The sequence below is a fragment of the Tamandua tetradactyla genome, chromosome 23 (assembly GCF_023851605.1).
Source record: "Tamandua tetradactyla isolate mTamTet1 chromosome 23, mTamTet1.pri, whole genome shotgun sequence".
Lineage (NCBI taxonomy): Eukaryota > Metazoa > Chordata > Mammalia > Pilosa > Myrmecophagidae > Tamandua > Tamandua tetradactyla.
In genome coordinates, this window is record NC_135349.1 from 1,333,656 (window position 1) to 1,352,091 (window position 18,436).

At 59.9% G+C, this 18,436-nt stretch overlaps 1 protein-coding gene across 5 annotated transcripts in view; it reads right to left on the reverse strand.

Moving 5' to 3' along the window:
* Window positions 1–18,436, reverse strand: part of LOC143666876 (mitotic spindle assembly checkpoint protein MAD1-like) — a 267,107-nt gene that overhangs the window by 45,701 nt on the left and 202,970 nt on the right. For all 5 annotated transcript variants that reach the window (XM_077140437.1, XM_077140438.1, XM_077140436.1 and 2 more), the window contains one exon: window positions 2,929–3,119. In XM_077140437.1, coding sequence (XP_076996552.1) covers window positions 2,929–3,119 — 191 coding nt within the window. The remainder of the gene's footprint in view (window positions 1–2,928; window positions 3,120–18,436) is intronic.

The following is an 18,436-nucleotide window of genomic DNA, read 5'->3' on the forward strand; positions in this document are numbered from 1 at the left end:
CGCAGACAACAAAAAGCCAGGCCGGGCTGGGCGCCCGCTCCCCTCAAGTGGCTACGTGGGCTGGGCACAAACCCACAATTACCTGAGTGCACATCTGCAGAACCTGCTCGACTGGAAACAAGGCTCAGTTATTTCTAACTCTGCCTGCAGCCCCCTTCCTGCCTAGAAAATCATTTTTTGGGAAATAAAATAAAGTAAGCCTAAGTCTCCAGGGGACTGCGGTTTGGAGTGACCCTTGCCAGCCTGACTTGGCCACCCCTGTGGGGGGTAGGGGGAATGGCACCGAGGCCAGCCCCCTGCCCACCCCACCCACCTCCAATGTGGGGATCAGGCAGGGTCCCCCACTCAGGACCACCCCCTTGCAGCCAAGACTGCTTAAAAGGGGCTCCCTGGGAGCACCAGCTCCAGCTCCCCATTACGGCTGGGGAAACTGAGTCAAGAGGAAGTGGACCTGACTGAGGCTGCAGGCCTGAGGGTGCTGTGGGACCACTGGGACGGGCCCCCTGAGCACTGGGCCAGCCCAGGAGCTGAGGGGCCTGACGGGAGGAGCCGCAGTGGGCAGGACGGAGGCCGGGGGAGGCAGGGTGTGAAGGGGCAGGGCTGGCGTCCAGCGAACTCGGGGCACCTTGGCGGCTCTACGTAAGATGGCATGACGTAGTGTGGTGTGGCAGTCACGACCACCACAGGGCAGGCCTGTGGACAGAAGTTGGAATGTCTGCACGTGTACCCATGAATCGAATGCCAGAAGAGGGGCATCGAGATGCCACGGCACCTGTCCTTTGCAGGTGTGATTGCAAGTGAACTGCTTTCTCCTCCTTGACTTTTTCTCTCTCCAATCCCTATAAATGCCAAACGCTTGGGCCCGCCCTCCCAGGAGCCAGTGGGTAGCTTTCCTAGGGCCAGGCACCTCAGCAGGCAAGTCCGTCGCCAGTGGTGCTCCACTGCTGTGCTCAGGATGGCTGCTGTGACACAGGCTTGTCAGGGATGTGTGCCTGGAGATAGGGCCCCTCTAACCAGCAGCCTGCCCTCCAATGACACCACGGGACTCCAAAAATACAACCAGATCCCAACAGTGGTCTCCGGTCACCCAGAGTATCCAGGGCCTGGCATGAAGTCGTGCATTTCTGATGCTTGTAAAACTATCATAGAGTGCTTAAATATCTCTTTACTTATTCAAGGTAAAGGTGGTTCTAGAGGTGTAAAAACAGGTGGGCGAGATGTGACAACTGTGAGCAATGCTAGGCAGCTGCCGTGAGGCTGCAGGGCAGTGGTCTGCAAGCTGGGAGGTAGCTCGCTGGGCCCGTCGTGCTCCCTGCCTGGGCCACAGCTGGTGGGGGCCTACCTAAGACAGCACACGCAGCCCTGCCTAGGCAATGGGGAGAAGGCAGGTTCCCCCACTCTGCCCCTTATGGGAGCCTCCGCCAAGTCATGGGAGGGGGTGGCAGGGGCGGCACCATCCTGCTCTGAGGAGATGCCCTGTCATGCCCTCCGAGCCCAGGTTGTGCCAGCGCTGCAGCTGTCAAGGAAAAGGGGACAGCTCACAAGGACGCCCGTGACGCACTGAGATGTGGTTTTCTGTTTACTATCGAATTTGGCTCAAAATGCATGGGACACAGTTATAAACCTAAACATTACTCGGATTCTGTAACGCTGCTGCCAGTTTTGCAGCTTTACAGCATGACCCATTCCAGACGTCAGCAATCCCAGGTGGCCCCGCCTGCCCCCACCCTGCCGCCATGACTGGGACGCCAGGACAAGCCCTCTTCTCCCGGAGGCACACCCACGCCCCTACAGGCCACAGGCTGCTCTCCAGGCTCATGCCCTGGCACACATGTCCTCTCTAGGGGTCCCCAGCCTGACCAGCCCAGGCATCCAGACCCCCTCGAGGGGCTGACACGCCCGGCAGCAGCAGCAAACCTCAGGGGAGCTTGGGGTACATACCTCGTGCCCTCACCCCACACACAGACCCGGGCCTCCAGCTGTGCCAACGGCAACGTGTGCCCCACCCAGCTTCCTGCGTTCCACTCTCATGTGTGGCGGCGTCTGCCCACATACATCGGCAGCACTGCAGGGGCCACACCTGCCTCGGGCCTCAGGTGTCTTGAGGGCACTGCAGACCCTGGGCATGCTCAGCCTACACACTGGCCGCTGTCCCAGGGGCCGGGACCCAGGCGTTCCACTCGGGGACAGGCACCGAGAAGGGCAGGCGGAGGGTCAGGTGCGGTGGGGGAGGAGCAGGGCCGAGGTGGGGGCTAGAGGAGGCCTGTGGCCAGGAGACCCGGTGGGGGTGTGTGGCATAATTTTATTCTTGGCCTGATGGCTTAGTCTCTTTCATTCCCTCCCTTGTCATTTTGGCACGTCCGGTTCTTCTAGACCTCTGAATTACAAGCCTCACCAGCGACTAGTGATGATGCAGCCTTGTCTCTCTAACCCTATTGGCCTTCTCCTTAGTCCTCCACCTACCCAACATCCTCTGCTACGGGTACACTCAGGAACAGCATCTCTATGGTCACAGTCACTCATCCGTCCTCCCTGTGTGATTGGCTACCCTCCCCTGGAGGCCACGCCCTAACTCCGCCTCTCCTCAAACTGTATATAATCCAGGGCTCGTCAAGCCTCGTGGTCTTAAGCTTCTGGTGGCCCTGACATAAGCGTCTACCTACAATAAAGCTACCTCGCTTCATGCCTTAATTGACTCGGCCTCCAGTCCTTTAGACCTGCAGCGAGGTCTCCTGCGCGCGCCCCTTGGACCCAGACCCCCGGCTCGAGCCCCTTTTCTGCGTGCGGCAGTGTCGTCTAGCAAGCAGTGAGAAGCTGAGGAGTAGAGGGTCCCCGATAGCTTAGCGGTTGGGCCAAACCGCAGGGGGTATGGGAAGCTGCTCTGCGAGACCCTCACTCCTCACTTCACACCCTCGGGCGGCGGCTCACCTTGAAGATGAGGCAGTCGGCCTTGTGCTCGGCGTACATGGACGTCAGCCGGTACTGGCTCTCCGTGGTGATGTCGATCTGGTAGCCAGTGAGTGTGTAGCAGGCCTTCCGGAACTCCTGGATCTTGGTCTGGAAGACCTCCTTCAGCCGCTGGTTCTTCAGCTCGGCGCTCTCCACCTGCTTCCTCAGCTCTGCAAGGGGGAGGGAGGAGGTGTTGGAACCCAGGGCCGGGCCAGGGGCCGAGGAGGGCCCCGGGTCCTCGCCCAGAACAGGGAAGACGCGGCACAGTGGGGCACGAGTGTGCAAAGGGCCAGGGAGCCCAGCTGAGGGCCACAGATGCTCAGAGTCAGAACTGCCCCAGGTTCACCCCGATGAAGCTTCTTATTCCTGCAAAGGAGAAGCAAAGCCTATTCATAACTAGGCCTAAAAGTCACCCCCAGAGAGCCCCTTGTTGTGCAGATGTGGCCTCTCTCTCTCTCTCTCTCTCTCAGCCAATAGCAGATGAACCCACCCACTGCCCTCCCCGCGACGTGGGACAGATGTCCTGGGATGAGCTCGGCCCTGGTATCAAGGGATTGAGAAAGCCTTCTTGATCAAAAGGGGGAAGAGAGAAATGCGACAAAATAAAGTTTCAGTGGCTGAGAGATTTCAGTTGAGAGGTTATGCTGGAGTCATGTCTGTGCGTTACATAGATGTCCCTTTTTAGTTCATGGTATTCTGGAAAGGCTGGAGGGAAGCACCTGAAACTGTTGAGCTGTTCCAAGAGCCTTGATTCTTGAAGATGACGGTGTAACTATATAGCTTTCATAATGTGACTGTGGTTGTGAAAACCTTGTCTGATGCTCCTTTTATCCAGGGTATGGACAGATGAGTAAAAAATATGCATAAACATAAATAAACAATAGGGATAAGGGGTAGGATAAACTGGGTAGATGGAAACCCTCGGGTCAGTGAGAGGGAGGAGCAAGGGGAGGTGTGGGGCTTTTATTTTAATTTCTTTTTCTGGAGAGATGCATCATCACGAACACACAACTATGTGACGACACTGTGAGCCATGCATGGACACCATGTGTGGGCTGCACGTGTGTGAAGACTTCTCAAATTATTTTTTAAAATAACATATTTTAGAGAAAACTAAAGTTACATAAAACACATAAAGTAAAACACGAATGTTAAAAAACAAAAACCCATCCCCGGAGGGGCTGCCTGGGTCTGTGAGCTGCCAGTACCAGGGTCTCACTGCCCGTGGGTGTGAAGCCCTGATGGGGGGCAACTGGGCCCCAACCGTGGTCCTCCCGGGGATCTCCCTGGCCAACATGGGGCCGACACGGTGTTGACACGGGGGCCGACACGGTGTTGACACGGGGGCCGACACGGTGTTGACACAGGGGCCGACACAGGGCCCAACACGGGGGCCAACACGGTGTTGACACGGGGGCTGACACAGTGTTGACATGGGGGCCGACACGGTGTTGACACGGGGGCCGACACGGTGTTGACATGGGGGCCGACACAGGGCCCAACACGGGGGCCGACATGGTGTTGACACGGGGGCCGACCCGGTGTTGACATGGGGGCCGACACAGGGCCCAACACGGGGGCCAACACGGTGTTGACACGGGGGCTGACACGGTGTTGACACGGGGGCCGACATGGTGTTGACACGGGGGCCGACACGGTGTTGACATGGGGGCCGACACAGGGCCCAACACGGGGGCCGACATGGTGTTGACACGGGGGCCGACACGGTGTTGACATGGGGGCCGACACAGGGCCCAACACGGGGGCCAACACGGTGTTGACACGGGGGCCGACACGGTGTTGACACGGGGGCCGACATGGGTGCCCCACTGAGCTGCAGCCCTGGGGGTGGCTCTCTGGCCGGCTTTGGGGAAGAGGAAAGGTCTAAGGAAGACGCGCCAACTGGCCCGAACCCTGGTCTGCCCTGCCCGGCCGTGACGTGGACAAACCACACCAAGCCTGTGAGTCCATGTCCTTGCTGGGGCTGGAAGATTCTGATCTCGCTGGCCTGGGTGGGCGCCCACGGGAGCTGTGGGCCAGGCTCTGGGGGAGTGCAGAGCGCCCACCCCAAGAGCCCTGGGCCCACCCACCTCAAGGCACAGGCCGTGGAACCCGGGAGGAGGCTCTGTCGCGGTCCCCACGTGCCTTTCGCCTGAGGCACTGCCCGAGCCATCAGACTTTGGTCTGTCCCCTGCAGCTGAGCAAGTCTGGCCTCCCAGGACCCAGTGGGGGCCCAGCCAGCACCTCGCCGTGGCCTGGATGGCCCCATGCCCGCCCCTTGCCAGGAGCCTCCCCGTGTGGTGCCGAGGGCAGGGATGCTCACCAGGCAGTCAGGAGCAAGGCCCTGGGCACAGGGGACAGGGCCACGAGACCAGGAGGCGGATAGAGAGCTGGGTCTGGGTTGGGGGTCTGGGGCAGGGACTCTCCTGCACCCGGGTACAGCTCCAGCCGGGCAGGTTTCCCTAGAGCAATCTTCCTCTGGGGAGCACTGCAGGAAGAAAACTCCAGGACAGGGCCTGGCCAATGTTCCTTAAAGAAGCAAGAAGACCAAAGCCATCAGATGTGCCCACGACTGGAGCAGAGGCCGCTACGCAGGTCAGGGTAGAGGCCCCAGCGTGGGGGGCCGAGGCTAGGCAGGCAGCGATGGTCACTGCTCCTGATGCAGTCCTACCCCGAGTGCCACATCCCATGAGGTGGGAACTGCTGTCCTCCCTGTCTCACCCAGGGAAACTGAGGCTCACAGACCAACTGCCAGACCATCACAGCCCAATTCAAGCTCCTGAGAGCCCCTCGGTAGCCTCCCGACCCCTCGCATGCCTGGACATGTCCAGGGGCCAGAGCCCGGGCCGTCTCCTGTGTCCTTGGTGACGCCTGGCCTCTGCGCACTTTCCTTTCCTGCCTCCCCAGGGCGGAGCGAGGCTGGGGAGACGGGACCTCACGAAGCCCACTCCTTGCCCTGGGACAAGGTCCACAGCCGAGAGCCTCTCCATCCGGGAAGCGGGCCAGGGCCCTGATTCATCGAGTAATCAGACAACGAAATTAAAGGTTAATTGGCAGCTCTGACCACAACATCCCTCCCTGCCTCCCCAAGCCATCCACCCGCAGCGGGGCCGCTGGCCAGAGGCAGCTGCTTGCAGAAGGAGAAGCCCACGACCACGCCACGGAGACGGCAGCTCTGCCAGGGGCCACAAGGGCTTTGAAACATCTCAAGTGTCCGATGGGGAAAGACATAACTTCTGGTAATAGACGTGGCCTGGCTGTGGAAAAGGAAAGGGCCCCTTTACCGAAAGACATGTGGCCTGTCAGGCGTTTCATAAATGCCTGGATGTGGGCGGAGCTCAGGCTCGTGGGCTGCTCAGCCAGCCCTGACCCAGGCCCTTGGCAGCTGCCTCGGTGTCCTGGAAGGAGGGCCCAGGGCAGGGGGGCTGAGTCCAGCATGCCCCTTCCCCCACCCCAAAGTGAGATGGGTCACCTATCGGGGTGCAGGACACATCTGCTGGGGAGCAGCACACACCTGCCGGGGCACACAGCTGTTAGGTGTGGCACACACCTGCCAGGACACAGATACCCTGCCGGGTCATGGCACACACTGCTAGGGTGCAGCGCACACCTGCCGGTGAATGCCTGCACATCCCAGCTGTAAAACCCCTTCTCTGGGGCACATCTGGCCTCCTGGTGTGTGCCCTCAATGCACATGCCCCTTCTCCCACAGGCTGGCAATACCAACGACAGAGGACCATAAAGATCTTCTCTTAGTGCCGTGCCCTCCGTAGAGCGTAAGCTCAACAGAGGCTGAGGAGGTGTCTCTCCTGTCACTGCTGTGGCCCTGGCATGCTCCAAGGAGCCTGGAGTGCAGACCGAGTCCCGGGTAACTGGGTGAAGCTCCATCTCTCCCTAAAGCCCGAAACCCAGACGCATAGGAAGGCGCCATCATCACGTCAGGCAGAAGTACCCAGAGCCTTCTGTCCGAGCCGGCCTGGGCGGGCACGAGCTTACCCCGCCCCCACCTGCACCACCACTAAAGCAGCAGCGACGGAGAGGGGGCCTCGATGGCACTCGGGTGAGGAGCGCAGGAGGAGGTGGTGCTCTGCAGGGTACTCCACAGGTGCGGGGCGCAGGGGGCAGGATCTGGGGGTCCAAGTAGACAGCAGGGGGCCAGCCCTGCCCTGACGGCGGTGGAGGGGACACAGGAGCAAGAGGGCACGTGCTGGGCAAGTACTGAAGGTCCAGCCCCCGAGTGCCTCAGGCTGAGCACCTGGGCTCACCCTGCAAGGAGGGGACACAGGGCTTCTCTGAAGGGTCTTCGTTTTGGCTGTGAGCTCCCCGAGAACCCACCTGCAGCATGTGGACGGGGGAGCGACACAGGCTGGGCAGGGCAGGAGGGCTGCTGAGCTGCCACACACTTGCCCCAGGGGCCCTGTCCATGAGACCCTGCAGAGCCGGGTGGCCGCGCCCGTCGCAGTCTGGGCTCTGTGGCCGGCTGGAGACCCCCATGCCTGGAGCCAGCAGCACAGCGTCCAGCCCGGGAGCAGGACCCACAGGGCCGAGCCCCCCGTCCAGCCCTGCACCGGGGCAGGCAAGTCTCAGCGCACTGTGGATGAAGAGGAAACGCTAACGCCTTCCACAGGGGAAAACAAACTCCCCAAGGCCTGGGCACCCAGTAGCCTCTTAGTCCTCAGAGACAGAAGGAGGCGGAAGCCACCTCCTCGCTCACAGGGCCCCACAAGCTGGCCTTCCCTTTCTCCCTTCCTCTGGGAGGTCACACAGACAAGGAGGAGACCAGAAGAGAGAAAGCCAGGAGAAGCTGGGGTGGCCGCCCCTCACAGGGCAGCTGGCCCAGAGTGGAGCCAAGCCTAGTCGGAGCAGGGGCTCCAGGAGGATGCCCCCCCATCAGGCCACCCAAGGACCGGCAGGCAGCTCCCTGTGGAGGCTTGAGGAGTTGGGTGGCTCTCCAGAGAGTTATAAGAGGGATCATGCACACAGAAGTAGAAAACCAAGCAAATAAAAAGTGAGGTACATACTTAGTCTAGGATAAAAAAAAAATTTAAAAATGAAAAGAAAATCAAACAAAAAAAAGACAGGAAATGAAAGCAGCATCACCACAGACACCATGTGCTGCAGCTGCAAAAGTTCTCTGCAAAGTCACAGAACTGTAAACACCGAACGCTAATTTAACAACGAGTCAGGACCCAGCCACATGCAGAGCAAGAGGGCAGGGGAGAGAACAGGCTGCGTTAGCACGTGCAAACGTGCCCCTGAATGTTTGTACCAGAGGTGAATTAGTGAGTGCTGTGTGCTGGCATGCTTATACTAGGCATGTAGTGTGCGCTAGCGTGCGTCTGTGTGCTCGTGCTAGGTATGTGTTAGAGTGCGCTAGTGTGCGTCTGTGTGCTCGTGCTAGGCATGTGTTAGTATGCGCTAGTGTGCGCCTGCGTGCTCGTGCTAGGCATGTGTTAGTGTGCCCCAATGTGCATGTGTTAGCGTGTGCTAGTGTGCGTCATGCGTTAGCATGTGCTAGTGTGCATCTGTGTGTTAGTGCTGGAATAAGAGAGTCCAAGCTTTACATCTCTAACCGCCGCCCCCCGCTGAGAAGCGTGGCAGGAGGTGGAGGCATGCGCAGGGAAGCAGCAGCGGCCTTGCGGCGTGCATGTTCACTTTTGAGAACATGGTGCAGACGTCAGTGGGGCCTCCCACTCCCCTCGGGAGGCAGGATGAGCAGCAGGATGTGCGGCTTAGGGCCTGATGCCAGCAGGCAATAGGCCCCCCACTCTTGCTGGGGCAGGGAAAGGTCAGAGGTCAAGCTCCTGGCAGGAGCTTTGCGGGGTGTAGTCTGTGTTGTAGGGGACATGGAGCACACCTGCAGAAACCATTACCCCCAAAGCCAAGAGTGGCTCCTTTCTGCCAAGACAGGGAACCCCCCACCAGCTTCTCCCCACCCTGGTCTCGGGCAGATGCCACAGTGCGGGGAATGGAGAAGCGGGGGTTCCGGAAGCAGCCCCCAGGCTCAGGCGAGGCACAGAGAGGAAGAGCCGTGGGCGAGCTGAGCCACCAAGGGCCGGCCTTGCTCTCCAGCAACTCTCCGTTTAGGAGCTGGAAGCAGCTTTTGGAATGTTCCTTTGGGGACTTAGGCAGAACCATTTTTCTTCCTGAAAAGTCATTAAAACACACTTAGCCAATGCTGGGATTTTCCAGCTTAAAAATCAACAAAAAGGACAATATTTCACCATTAAAAACAAACAGCTCTTTCTGCCCAGGCTGAGTCAGTCAGTGGCTTCTGAGCTCGGTGTGCTCGTCTTCAGTCACACAGCCAAGTGAAGTGGCCTGTTCTAAGGACACCTGTGTGACCAGCAATGGGGGGAGGCTGTCAGCTGTCCCTGACCTTATCAGTCGGAGAGGGAAGGAGGAGAAAGGGGGCGGTGAGAAAAGCGGAGAGGAAGGGGTAGAGGGAGCAGGAGGAGGGTAACGGAGGGGAGGAGAAGGGGAGGTGGGGGGGGACAGGAGGGAGGAGGGCGGGAGGGAGGCCCCGGAGGCGAAGCTGAGCGGGGTGTCAGGCCACAGGCCACCCTGGCCTGCAGCAGCGGGTGGCCAGCAACAGCAAATGGCAGGTGGGGCCTGGGCAGCTATCTGCTCCCAGCTCGGGCTGGTGGTCTCCCTGCAGGGCCCTGCGAGCCCCTCGCCTCTCTCCCCACCTAGTGGGACCTGCTGTGTCTGGGACCCCACGTGCTCCTCCCCCCGGTGGACTCGGCTCCACCAGCTTCCTGGGAGATGGCAGGCGAGGGGGGTTCATGGACTCCCCTTCCCCACGTGACTGACGGTCGGCGAGGGCAGCACCTGGGCTGGGGATGCTCCCAGCCGTCCTGAGGCCGTGCTCCTGCTCTGGCTTCCCATGTCACTCGGGGAGCTCCGAGCACGCCTGGGGCAAGCCAGTTCACGGAGGCGCCACGTCATGTGCTGTCTCGCCATGCTTTCTCTCTTCCTCCCAGCTGGACTGTCACTGGACATCTGCTCGGGCATGAGAAGGTGCCCAAAACACAGCGGAGCTCTGTGCGCCTTGCTGGGGAGGCTGGGGGGCTGGGAGCCCGCGGACATGGGCGTCGGTAGAGCCCGTCCTCGGCCAGCTGGCTGCCCGGGGAATTCTTCCCAGGCCTCTGCCTGGAAGCCGAGGCCGTGAGGAGCCCGGGTCTGGGCTCCTGGGGTGCACACCCAGGTTCAGAATAGATCTGCCGCCCCACAGCAGCCGGCCTGGGGACCTGAGCTCCCTGCCAGGGAAGAAGCTTCCAGCCCTCTGGGGAAGGGGGCTAGGGGGAGGGGCCAAAGGCGGCCTGTTCAGGGCTCTGCCTTTTCCCCTCTAGTGCCTGTGCTGCTGCCCCCACCTCTGAGCCTCCAGGGCTGCTGTGGACTCGCTCGCATCACTGCCTGGCCCTCCTGGCCACGTAACAACAGCTGTGGAGGGAGGAGAGCAAAGCGTGCTTTCCAACAGCTGGAGGACTTCAGGGGGATGCGGGCAAGTGCCATCGGGCTGGTCCTCTGCAGCCGCGCAAAGACAGGGGGGGCTAACAAATGGATCAGCACAGCGGCAGGACACAGGACCAACACAGAAAATGCCAGCAGGGAACAATCCAGAGGGAATTAAGGAACAGCTCCATTTAAAGTAGCATCTATAAGAATAAAATACCTAGGAATCTACTTAGCTGAGGATACAAAAGACTGGAGCACTGAAAACCACAAGATACCACTGAAAGAAATCCTTTAATTTCCAAATTAAATGCCTAATTTAACTCAGACTACATAAATGGCATCCCATGTTCATGGACTGGAAAGCATAAGTCTTGTTAATATATCTGTATCACCCAAAGCAATGTACAAATTCAGTGTAATTCCTGTTAAAATTCAAGCTGCTTTTTTTTTGTTTGTTTCAGAAATAAAAAAAACCAATCCTTAAATTTATATGGAACTACAAGGGGCCCCAAAAAGCCAAAACAGCCTTGAAAAAGAACAGGGCTAGAGGACTCACAGTTGCCAATTCCGAAGTGTGCTACGCAGCAACAGTGATGAAACACAGCGTGGCACTGGCACAAAGACAGACACGCAGACCTACGGAGCAGAATGAGAAGTCCAGAGGCAGACACGCACCTCTACAGACAGCTGATTCCTACACGGGGCTGAAAGAGCAGCCTCTTCAACGAACGGGGCCGGGAGAACTCAACATCATGCAGAAGCAGCACGCCAGACCCTACCTCACACCACGTACGCGAACCACGTGCAGCTGCACCAAGGGTTAAATACAAGAACCAAGACTCTAAAAGCCTTAGAAGGTGACAAGGTGCAGCTTCTGACCCGGGGTGTGCTGCTGGAGTCTCAGACGTGACAGCAGAAGCACAGGTAACAGGAAACAGGTAAGTTTGACTTCCTCAAGATTAAAGACTTCTGTATTAAAGGGAATTAACAAGAAAATAAACAGGCAACCTAGAGAACGGGAGGAAACAGCTTCAAGCTACATGCCAGATAAGGTTTTAATACTAGACTATAAAAAGAACTCTTACGACTCAGCAATAGAGAGAAAAACCATGCTGGTCAAAATGCTTGAACAGACCAACATTCCCCAAAGAAGATTAGAGAAATGCATTAGAGAAATGCAAATTAAGACCATGAGACACCACTTCACACTCACGAGGGTGGCTATCATTTGAAAAGTGTAGACTCAGTACTGGGGAGAACGGGTGCAGTTAGAACCCTAGTGGCGTCCTGGTGGGGATGTAAAATGACGCAGCTGCAAAGAAAAGGTGAGGACAGGTCGGTGGCAGACACATGTGCACCGGTGTTTACAGAAATAAACTCAAATAGCCAGAATGTGGGGACGACCGGAGTGTCCATGGCGGATGGACAGGTGGAGGGAAGGCTGCCCTGAGGCCCGCTGCACAGCCTTGAAACGTGCTTGTGAAACAAGCCTGACACGGGGGATGAGGACAGTAAGAGGCCACTCGGAAGAGATGACCAGAAAGTGCAATCGTGCCCAGATGGGGGCAGGTTAGAGGTTAAGAGGGGCGGGGGGAGAGGAAATGTACCATGCCCAGCTCCACAAGCCCCTTCGCCCCCACCTGGGGCCCCCACGTGGCCAAGGACCAGTGCCCCGGCAGGCAGAGCCCAGCGTCCAGGACTGAATTATTCACACCTGGCTAACTTCTAAACTAATCCAGTTTTACACTTCAATACTTAACAATTAGGCATTAAATACTGATGTCATCTCATTGGCGACTGTGGAAGCCAGCGGTGTGGGAGTGGCCCTCAGGTTTGCCTTAGTCCAGCTGCCAGGGGGGCTGGGTGGCCTTGGGACAGGGCAGCAGTGCACAGGTGAGCTGAGTGGCTGCAGGTGCCGAGTGGGCAGGGGCCAGGGCCCCCGGGTCGGCGCAGGACTCCCTCTCCAGCCCCTTCCTGGAGAGATGCTCGGCCGGGGCATTACCAGCAGGGGCCATGCGCCCAGGGCTGGCTTGAGGCTGAGGCCACTGGCCCTCACCTGGCAGTGCCACCTGCTGCCTGGGCGGGGGCAGCCTGGCCCAGCCTCGTGCCGCGGCCCCAGCCACCGCCTCCATGGTGAGCTGGTGCCCCTGCTGGGCCGGAAATTGCACGGTTCCCACAAGGAGCGCCACGGCCCTGGCATTAAACTGCAGATGAGAACTCGGCAAGCGTGTGCCGGCTGAGGCTGCGCCGCCCTCTGCAGGGCCTCTCTGTGCTATTAACATCTCACTCGGCGAGCGGTTTGTCATCCTCTTCAGAAATGATCTGAAAAGACACTGGCAATTACAGCCCACCAAATTACGGGGTGGGAGAGTCTCAGGGTGACAAGCGGGAGCCGACTAGGTCGTGTATCTGGGGGAAGACTGTGTCCCCCTCCGTCAGCAACAACGTGGCGAGGCCCGGCCGTGGGGGGCGCCCAAGGGGAAGCCGAGACCAGCTGAGGCCTTCTGGAGTGGGACGCTGTGTCTGCCCCTCGCCCAACCTCAGGCCTGCTGGGCAGGCTCAGGGCTGCCGGACTGACACTGCCCAGCAAGCCGCAAGGGCGCCCGAGCACTCCCATGAGAGGCCCCTGCCGGCTTTGCTGGAGCCCAGGGACAGGGGCTGTCCTTCACTGGCCCGGGTCTCTGCTGGGAAAGGCCTTCCCGGCCACCGCCTGCCTGAGAGCCTCGGGAGCCCTGTGAGGTCCACGCTCTGTCCTGTTCACGGGAGTGGCTGTCCCCTGAGGTCTACCGCTATCTCTCCCAGCTAAACCGCACGCTCCAGGGGCAGCGGCCACGTGGGCACTGCACCAGCTCATCTGGGTAGGATCTGCTCAGGCAGAGAAGCAGCCCTTGCCCCACAGGAAGCCCTACTGGGCTGTATCCACCATCAGACATAGGCACTGAGGCCCAGAGAAGCCAGAAGTCAATGGTAGAGAGAGGGGCTGGCCCGAGGCCTCCTGCCCAGCACACCAGGCCTCATGGCACCCGGGCCTCCTCCAGCTCTCTCAAGGCCAGGACTGCTGCATCTTGTCTCAAAGGGTCAGGCCTTTACCATGACCTTGGCCACACACGCTCTGACCTTAAGGAATGGTCCTGCCCCAGTGGCTCCACCAGGGTCAGTGCTAGCCCCAGGTATGACCCAGCTGAGGGCACCCTCAGTGACTCTGCAAACCGCCCCCTGTACCTCCCACCTCACCTGAGCCCACAGCCCAGGCCTCTGCTGCTTCCTGGACCGGCCGCGCAGTGTCCCCCGGCCCCAGGCTCGGAGAGCACCCTCACCAAGCCTTGCCCAGAGCCCAGCAGCCTCGGGTCATGGTCTTTGCCAGAGGCCAAGTTCCCTGCCACCTGGCCTCTCCTTACAGGTCCCGCAGGCTGGCCTGGGCTCCCTGCGCAGTGGACAGGCCTTCCACCATGCTCTGTGGGGTGGTCTGCAGTCCTTCCTTCCAGGCGCACCTCGGCATGGATGTCTTCCTCCCAGGCGGATGCGCCCCTGCTTGTCGGCAGCCTTCCCTGAGTCCAAGTTAAATGTCACCTTCACCAAGCACTGCCCCCTGGGACACGGCCAGGCTGTCCGTCTGTTCCTGCCCACGGCCTAAGGCAGCACCCTGTGCATGAATGTGCCGTACCCACTGTAGGTGCCGTCTGGGTCCCCACCCAACCCCAGCACTTGGTGTAGTTCCAGGAAACGGTGTGGAGCCAGCTTGGGGCAGCCAAGGGGCTGGAGATGGGCGGGGGCACCTGGGTCCAAGCACAGCTGGGGACAGTCTGGGGACGAGGGCCTGTGGGGACCCATGGCCAAGCCTGGCAGGCCCCACGACACAGCTCAGCAAGCCATCAGCATGTTTCTTCTGCACCAAAGCACAGAGCAGGAGACCTGGGCAAGAGGGAATGTGGATTCCAGCCCTGACCCTGCCACCAGAAACTTCCTTCTGCCCTGGATACGGTGGTCACAGTGTACCCACGCTGACCGTGCAGCCCGCTAGCCAGGCTCAGAGTGTGGGCCCAGCTCTCCAAGCCCGGCCAGGGGATGAAAGACAAAGCACACCTATTGGCTTCTCCTTCTGGGGCTGGGGGTGGGGGTCAAGCAAAAGATGTGGGACTGGGGTGGAAGCAGAGAGGAGGGGCAGGGGGACGGGGGGAGCAGGCGGTGTGGCGGGGCAGGGCCGGCTGCACACACTCAGCTCCCCAACGGCCCCATCTTGGCCTGGGTGGCCGAGGGTGGTAGAGGTGATGCAGGCTCGGAGAGACCCACGATACCCTGACGCCCTCCGGCCAAACAGCGCCCTGTCTGTCCTGATGGCTCTGTCTGACCGCTGCGCGTAGAGAGCCGGCCAAGCATCAGGGCCCCTGGATCCCGCAGGAAGCCACGCGCTGGGCCACCCTGGCCGCAGAGCCCTGCAGGACACGGCAGAGCCAGGGTTACGGTGGGGGAAGCCGCCCCAAGCAGAGGGAGGATGGGGCTCCCGTCCAACCCAGCCCCCACCCCAACCCCCAGCTGCAGGGGCACCGAGGCGGTTGCTGGAGGGGCGAAGGCAGCCCGGTCGACACCCAGGGCCTTCCAGGGTCACTGTGCCAGGTCACGGCCTGGGGGATGGGCTACTGGCATCATCCCCATTTGGAGCTGCTCACAGGGAACCCCTTGTCCACTGCAGCCAGCTACCTGCCTTCTAGGCACACACCCGACAACCGGGCATGTGGGAGATGGCGATGACACCCAGCCCGCCTGCTCCCAAGGCTCCACGCACACACCCCGCCTCCCCCCAGAGCTGGAAAGAAGTTCTCGGCAGAAGAGCACAGAGCACCTACCTCCCATCTTGGCCCCTGGACAAGCTGGGAAGCCCAGACTTGGGCCCAGGCGGTGGGCGTGGGCAGAGGGCCTGCAGGCTCAGGCAGGGGCTCCGCAGGGGACCGTGCCCAGGCCCAGCTCGGGCCGCCAACCCCAAGACCGTGCCACAGCTACCGAGCCAAGGACGGGCCTGGCAAGCCCGTGGAGCGCGATCCATTTGCACACGGTGCTGCTGACTTCTGGCAGTGGCCGGCAAGGGCCCAGCTCCCCAGGAGGCGTGCTCCCTCCAAGTGGGAACCTCTTCCAAGCTCATCTCTCACTGACTGAGTCATTTTCAAGTCAATCGGTCTGCTTTTGGCAAGACAAGAGTTTTAAATCTCCCCTCTTTTCTTCTCCTTTTGGGATGGGCAGTCGATTAAAATTGGCAAATGCATGCAGCCAGGTTTCACATCTGAAATGCAATGAATTCTTCTGAGAGTAGACTCAGGTGAGAGAATTGGTTGAGCAGAGAAGCCCAAAGCGAGAAGGCTCTGGAAGGAGGGAAAGGCCAAGGAATGAAATGGGGTGCAGCAAAAGTGAACTCTGGGAGCCAGAGAGCAAAGTCGTGAGAGGAACGGAGTCAGCCAGAGAACCCCGAGGGGCAGGAGAGGAGGAGCGCTAGGGCCTGTGTGGGGGACGCCCCGCCTGACGCTGCCGTCTGGGTGTGGTTTCTCGGCCTGGGGACGCCCCACAGCCATGAGTTCTGTGCTCTCAGGGGTGCCAGGGGCTGTGGCTTTGAGGGCGGCCCAGGACACGCTGTCCCTGAGAAGCGCTTTCCCAACAGTACCGTGGGACGGCCCCACCTTGTGACCTGTGTCTGCATCGAGACAGCAGGGTGCCGGCCACACCTTCCTCACCAGGCCGGTACAGAGGCCCGGAGGGGAAGATGCCCACCCTGGCCCACACGGCGGCCCCGCCAGGGCCCCGGTGGCACCGCCACACAGCCGGGCGCCAGTGGCCTTCTCGCGGCTCAAGGCAGCGGCGGGGTGTGCCCAAGCCCGGCCTGGGGCGCGCCCATGGGGTCTCTCCTTCTCTGCGAGGCCCACCCTGACAGCCCGAGCCACGACATGCCCATCCTGGAGCACCCAGCACTTCCACCAGGACCGCAAAGGCAGGCTGACAGGGGAGAAGAGAGACTTTTCCGGAAAAGCCACTGGGCAACTGGAAGGCGGTCCGGGGCATGCGCACACGCCCTCCTCACACCTCACACGCATGCAGCAGCCCGACGCATGCACAGACCTGACGGTGATGGCAGCACTGGGGACGCAGAGATTTCTCAGGACCAATTAAACCCACCAACATAGGAAAACAACTGATAAATTAGGCCACATCAAAATAAAAACTTGGCTTATCAAAACACAGCATCAAAAAATAATCTGAAGAAGACAAACAACCCAATTAAAAAATGGGCAAAAGACTGAAACCGACATTTCACCAATGAAGATGTACGAGTGGCTCACACGCCTGTGGAAGGACACACGGCGTCGTTAGTCACTTGGGAAATGCAGTCATGACGGAGGCCACTTCGCGCCCGTGAGAATGGAAGACACATGACGAATGTTGGCAGGCTGTGGGGAAAAGGAGCCCGCACAAGGGAGGCAAAACGCAGCCCTTTCAGGAAGCAGGTGTCAGCTTCTCACCAACTTAGACGTCATAAGTCTGCAGAGCATCGTTCACGACAGCCTCAAGTGGACACAACCCACTGTCCATGCACAGGCAGACGGACCAGCAGAGCGTGGGCTCTCCTCACAATGGGGTGGCTCAGCCAGGGAGAGGCATCCAGCTCCGTCCAGGCTGCCCGGCTGTGCGAGGGGAGAGGCACAGGAGGCCGGCCCTGTGTGGCTCCGTCACCTGGCACATCTGAGAAGGCAGCAGAGCTGGGCCCAGCGAGCGGAGGCCTGGGACTTCCAGTCAGGGCAGAGGCCGATGGCAGAGGGGATAAAGAATCTTTCTGGGGTGACAGTTGTGTCTAAAATCAGGCTGTGATGACGCTCGCGCAACTCTGGATTTACTAAGAAACCACTGAATTGCACATCCCAGCAGGTGGTGGCGGGAGTTTGGCTTCGGATGTGGGAACTTCTCCCAGAGGCTGAGGGCTCCCATCCAAGAGGCAGGAGACCTGCGTGAGCTCATGCAGGCATGTGGGGCTGGCCACCTGACTCAGTCTCCCCCAGGGACCAGCGTGGTCAGCTCCTTTGAGGCTGGGCTAAGAGCTGAGTGAAAAGCCAGGAATCTGAGCTGGAGAGAGTTTGGGTGCAGGGGTGAGCAGTTCTGCCTGACTGGCCCTGGCCCTGTCCTAAGAAGCTTCTGGCAATCTTACTGACCTGATGGGTTTCCACCTTCGACCACTCCATGCCCGCAGAGACATAAATGAATGGCCAGAGCTCAAGCCCTGAGAGGCAGCAGCTGCGGTGACTGTGCGAGCAGCTGCTCTCTGGGGCGATACCTGCAAGGTGCTCTCCATCTATTCTGGCCCCGAGCAGGAAGGAGCACAAGGGATGGACCCCCGGGTTTCTCAGCAGAGGAGCGGCCGGAGGCTGGGCCAGAAGGGTGAGCACAGGGACTCCAGCTCTCAGGGGTCTCTGAGAGAGGACTCACTTCAGAATGAGAGGTTTCCCAGAGTTCTGATGGGAAACCTTGTCCCAGAGGCTGAGAGCTTCTGTGGCTGAAGTCAGAGCTCCTGGCTCATGGGGTATGACCATGGGTGGACGCAGGTGAGGCCACAGCTGTCTGGCAGGAGCCCCATCTCATAGGCAGCCTGCATGTGCCTCCAGGACGAACAGGCACAGGGCAGGGAGCGTGGAGGCAGCAGTGTGTGGGGGACATGTCTGCATGTGTGCTGCAACTCCCTCTCATGTCTGCAGGGCAGACAGAATGCTCGTGTCTAGCAGTGGACTGCTGCAGTGCATGCAACATGCATGCACGTCTGTGAGTGTATCGTGTGCATGCACACACACACACGTCCCTGAACCAGCAGCCTGCCGTCTCGGCCTTGCCTCTAACCACCTACTCTTGGAATGGCTCAGCCTTGAATGAAAGTACAAGCCCTGGTAGCAATACCTCATCCCAGCTGTCAGGCTAAAACGGCCTGGGGGGAGCAGCCGACTGTAGCTGTGGGTAACCCCAAAGGGGAGGGCAGATGCACGAGGCAAGAGGGGAGTCGCTG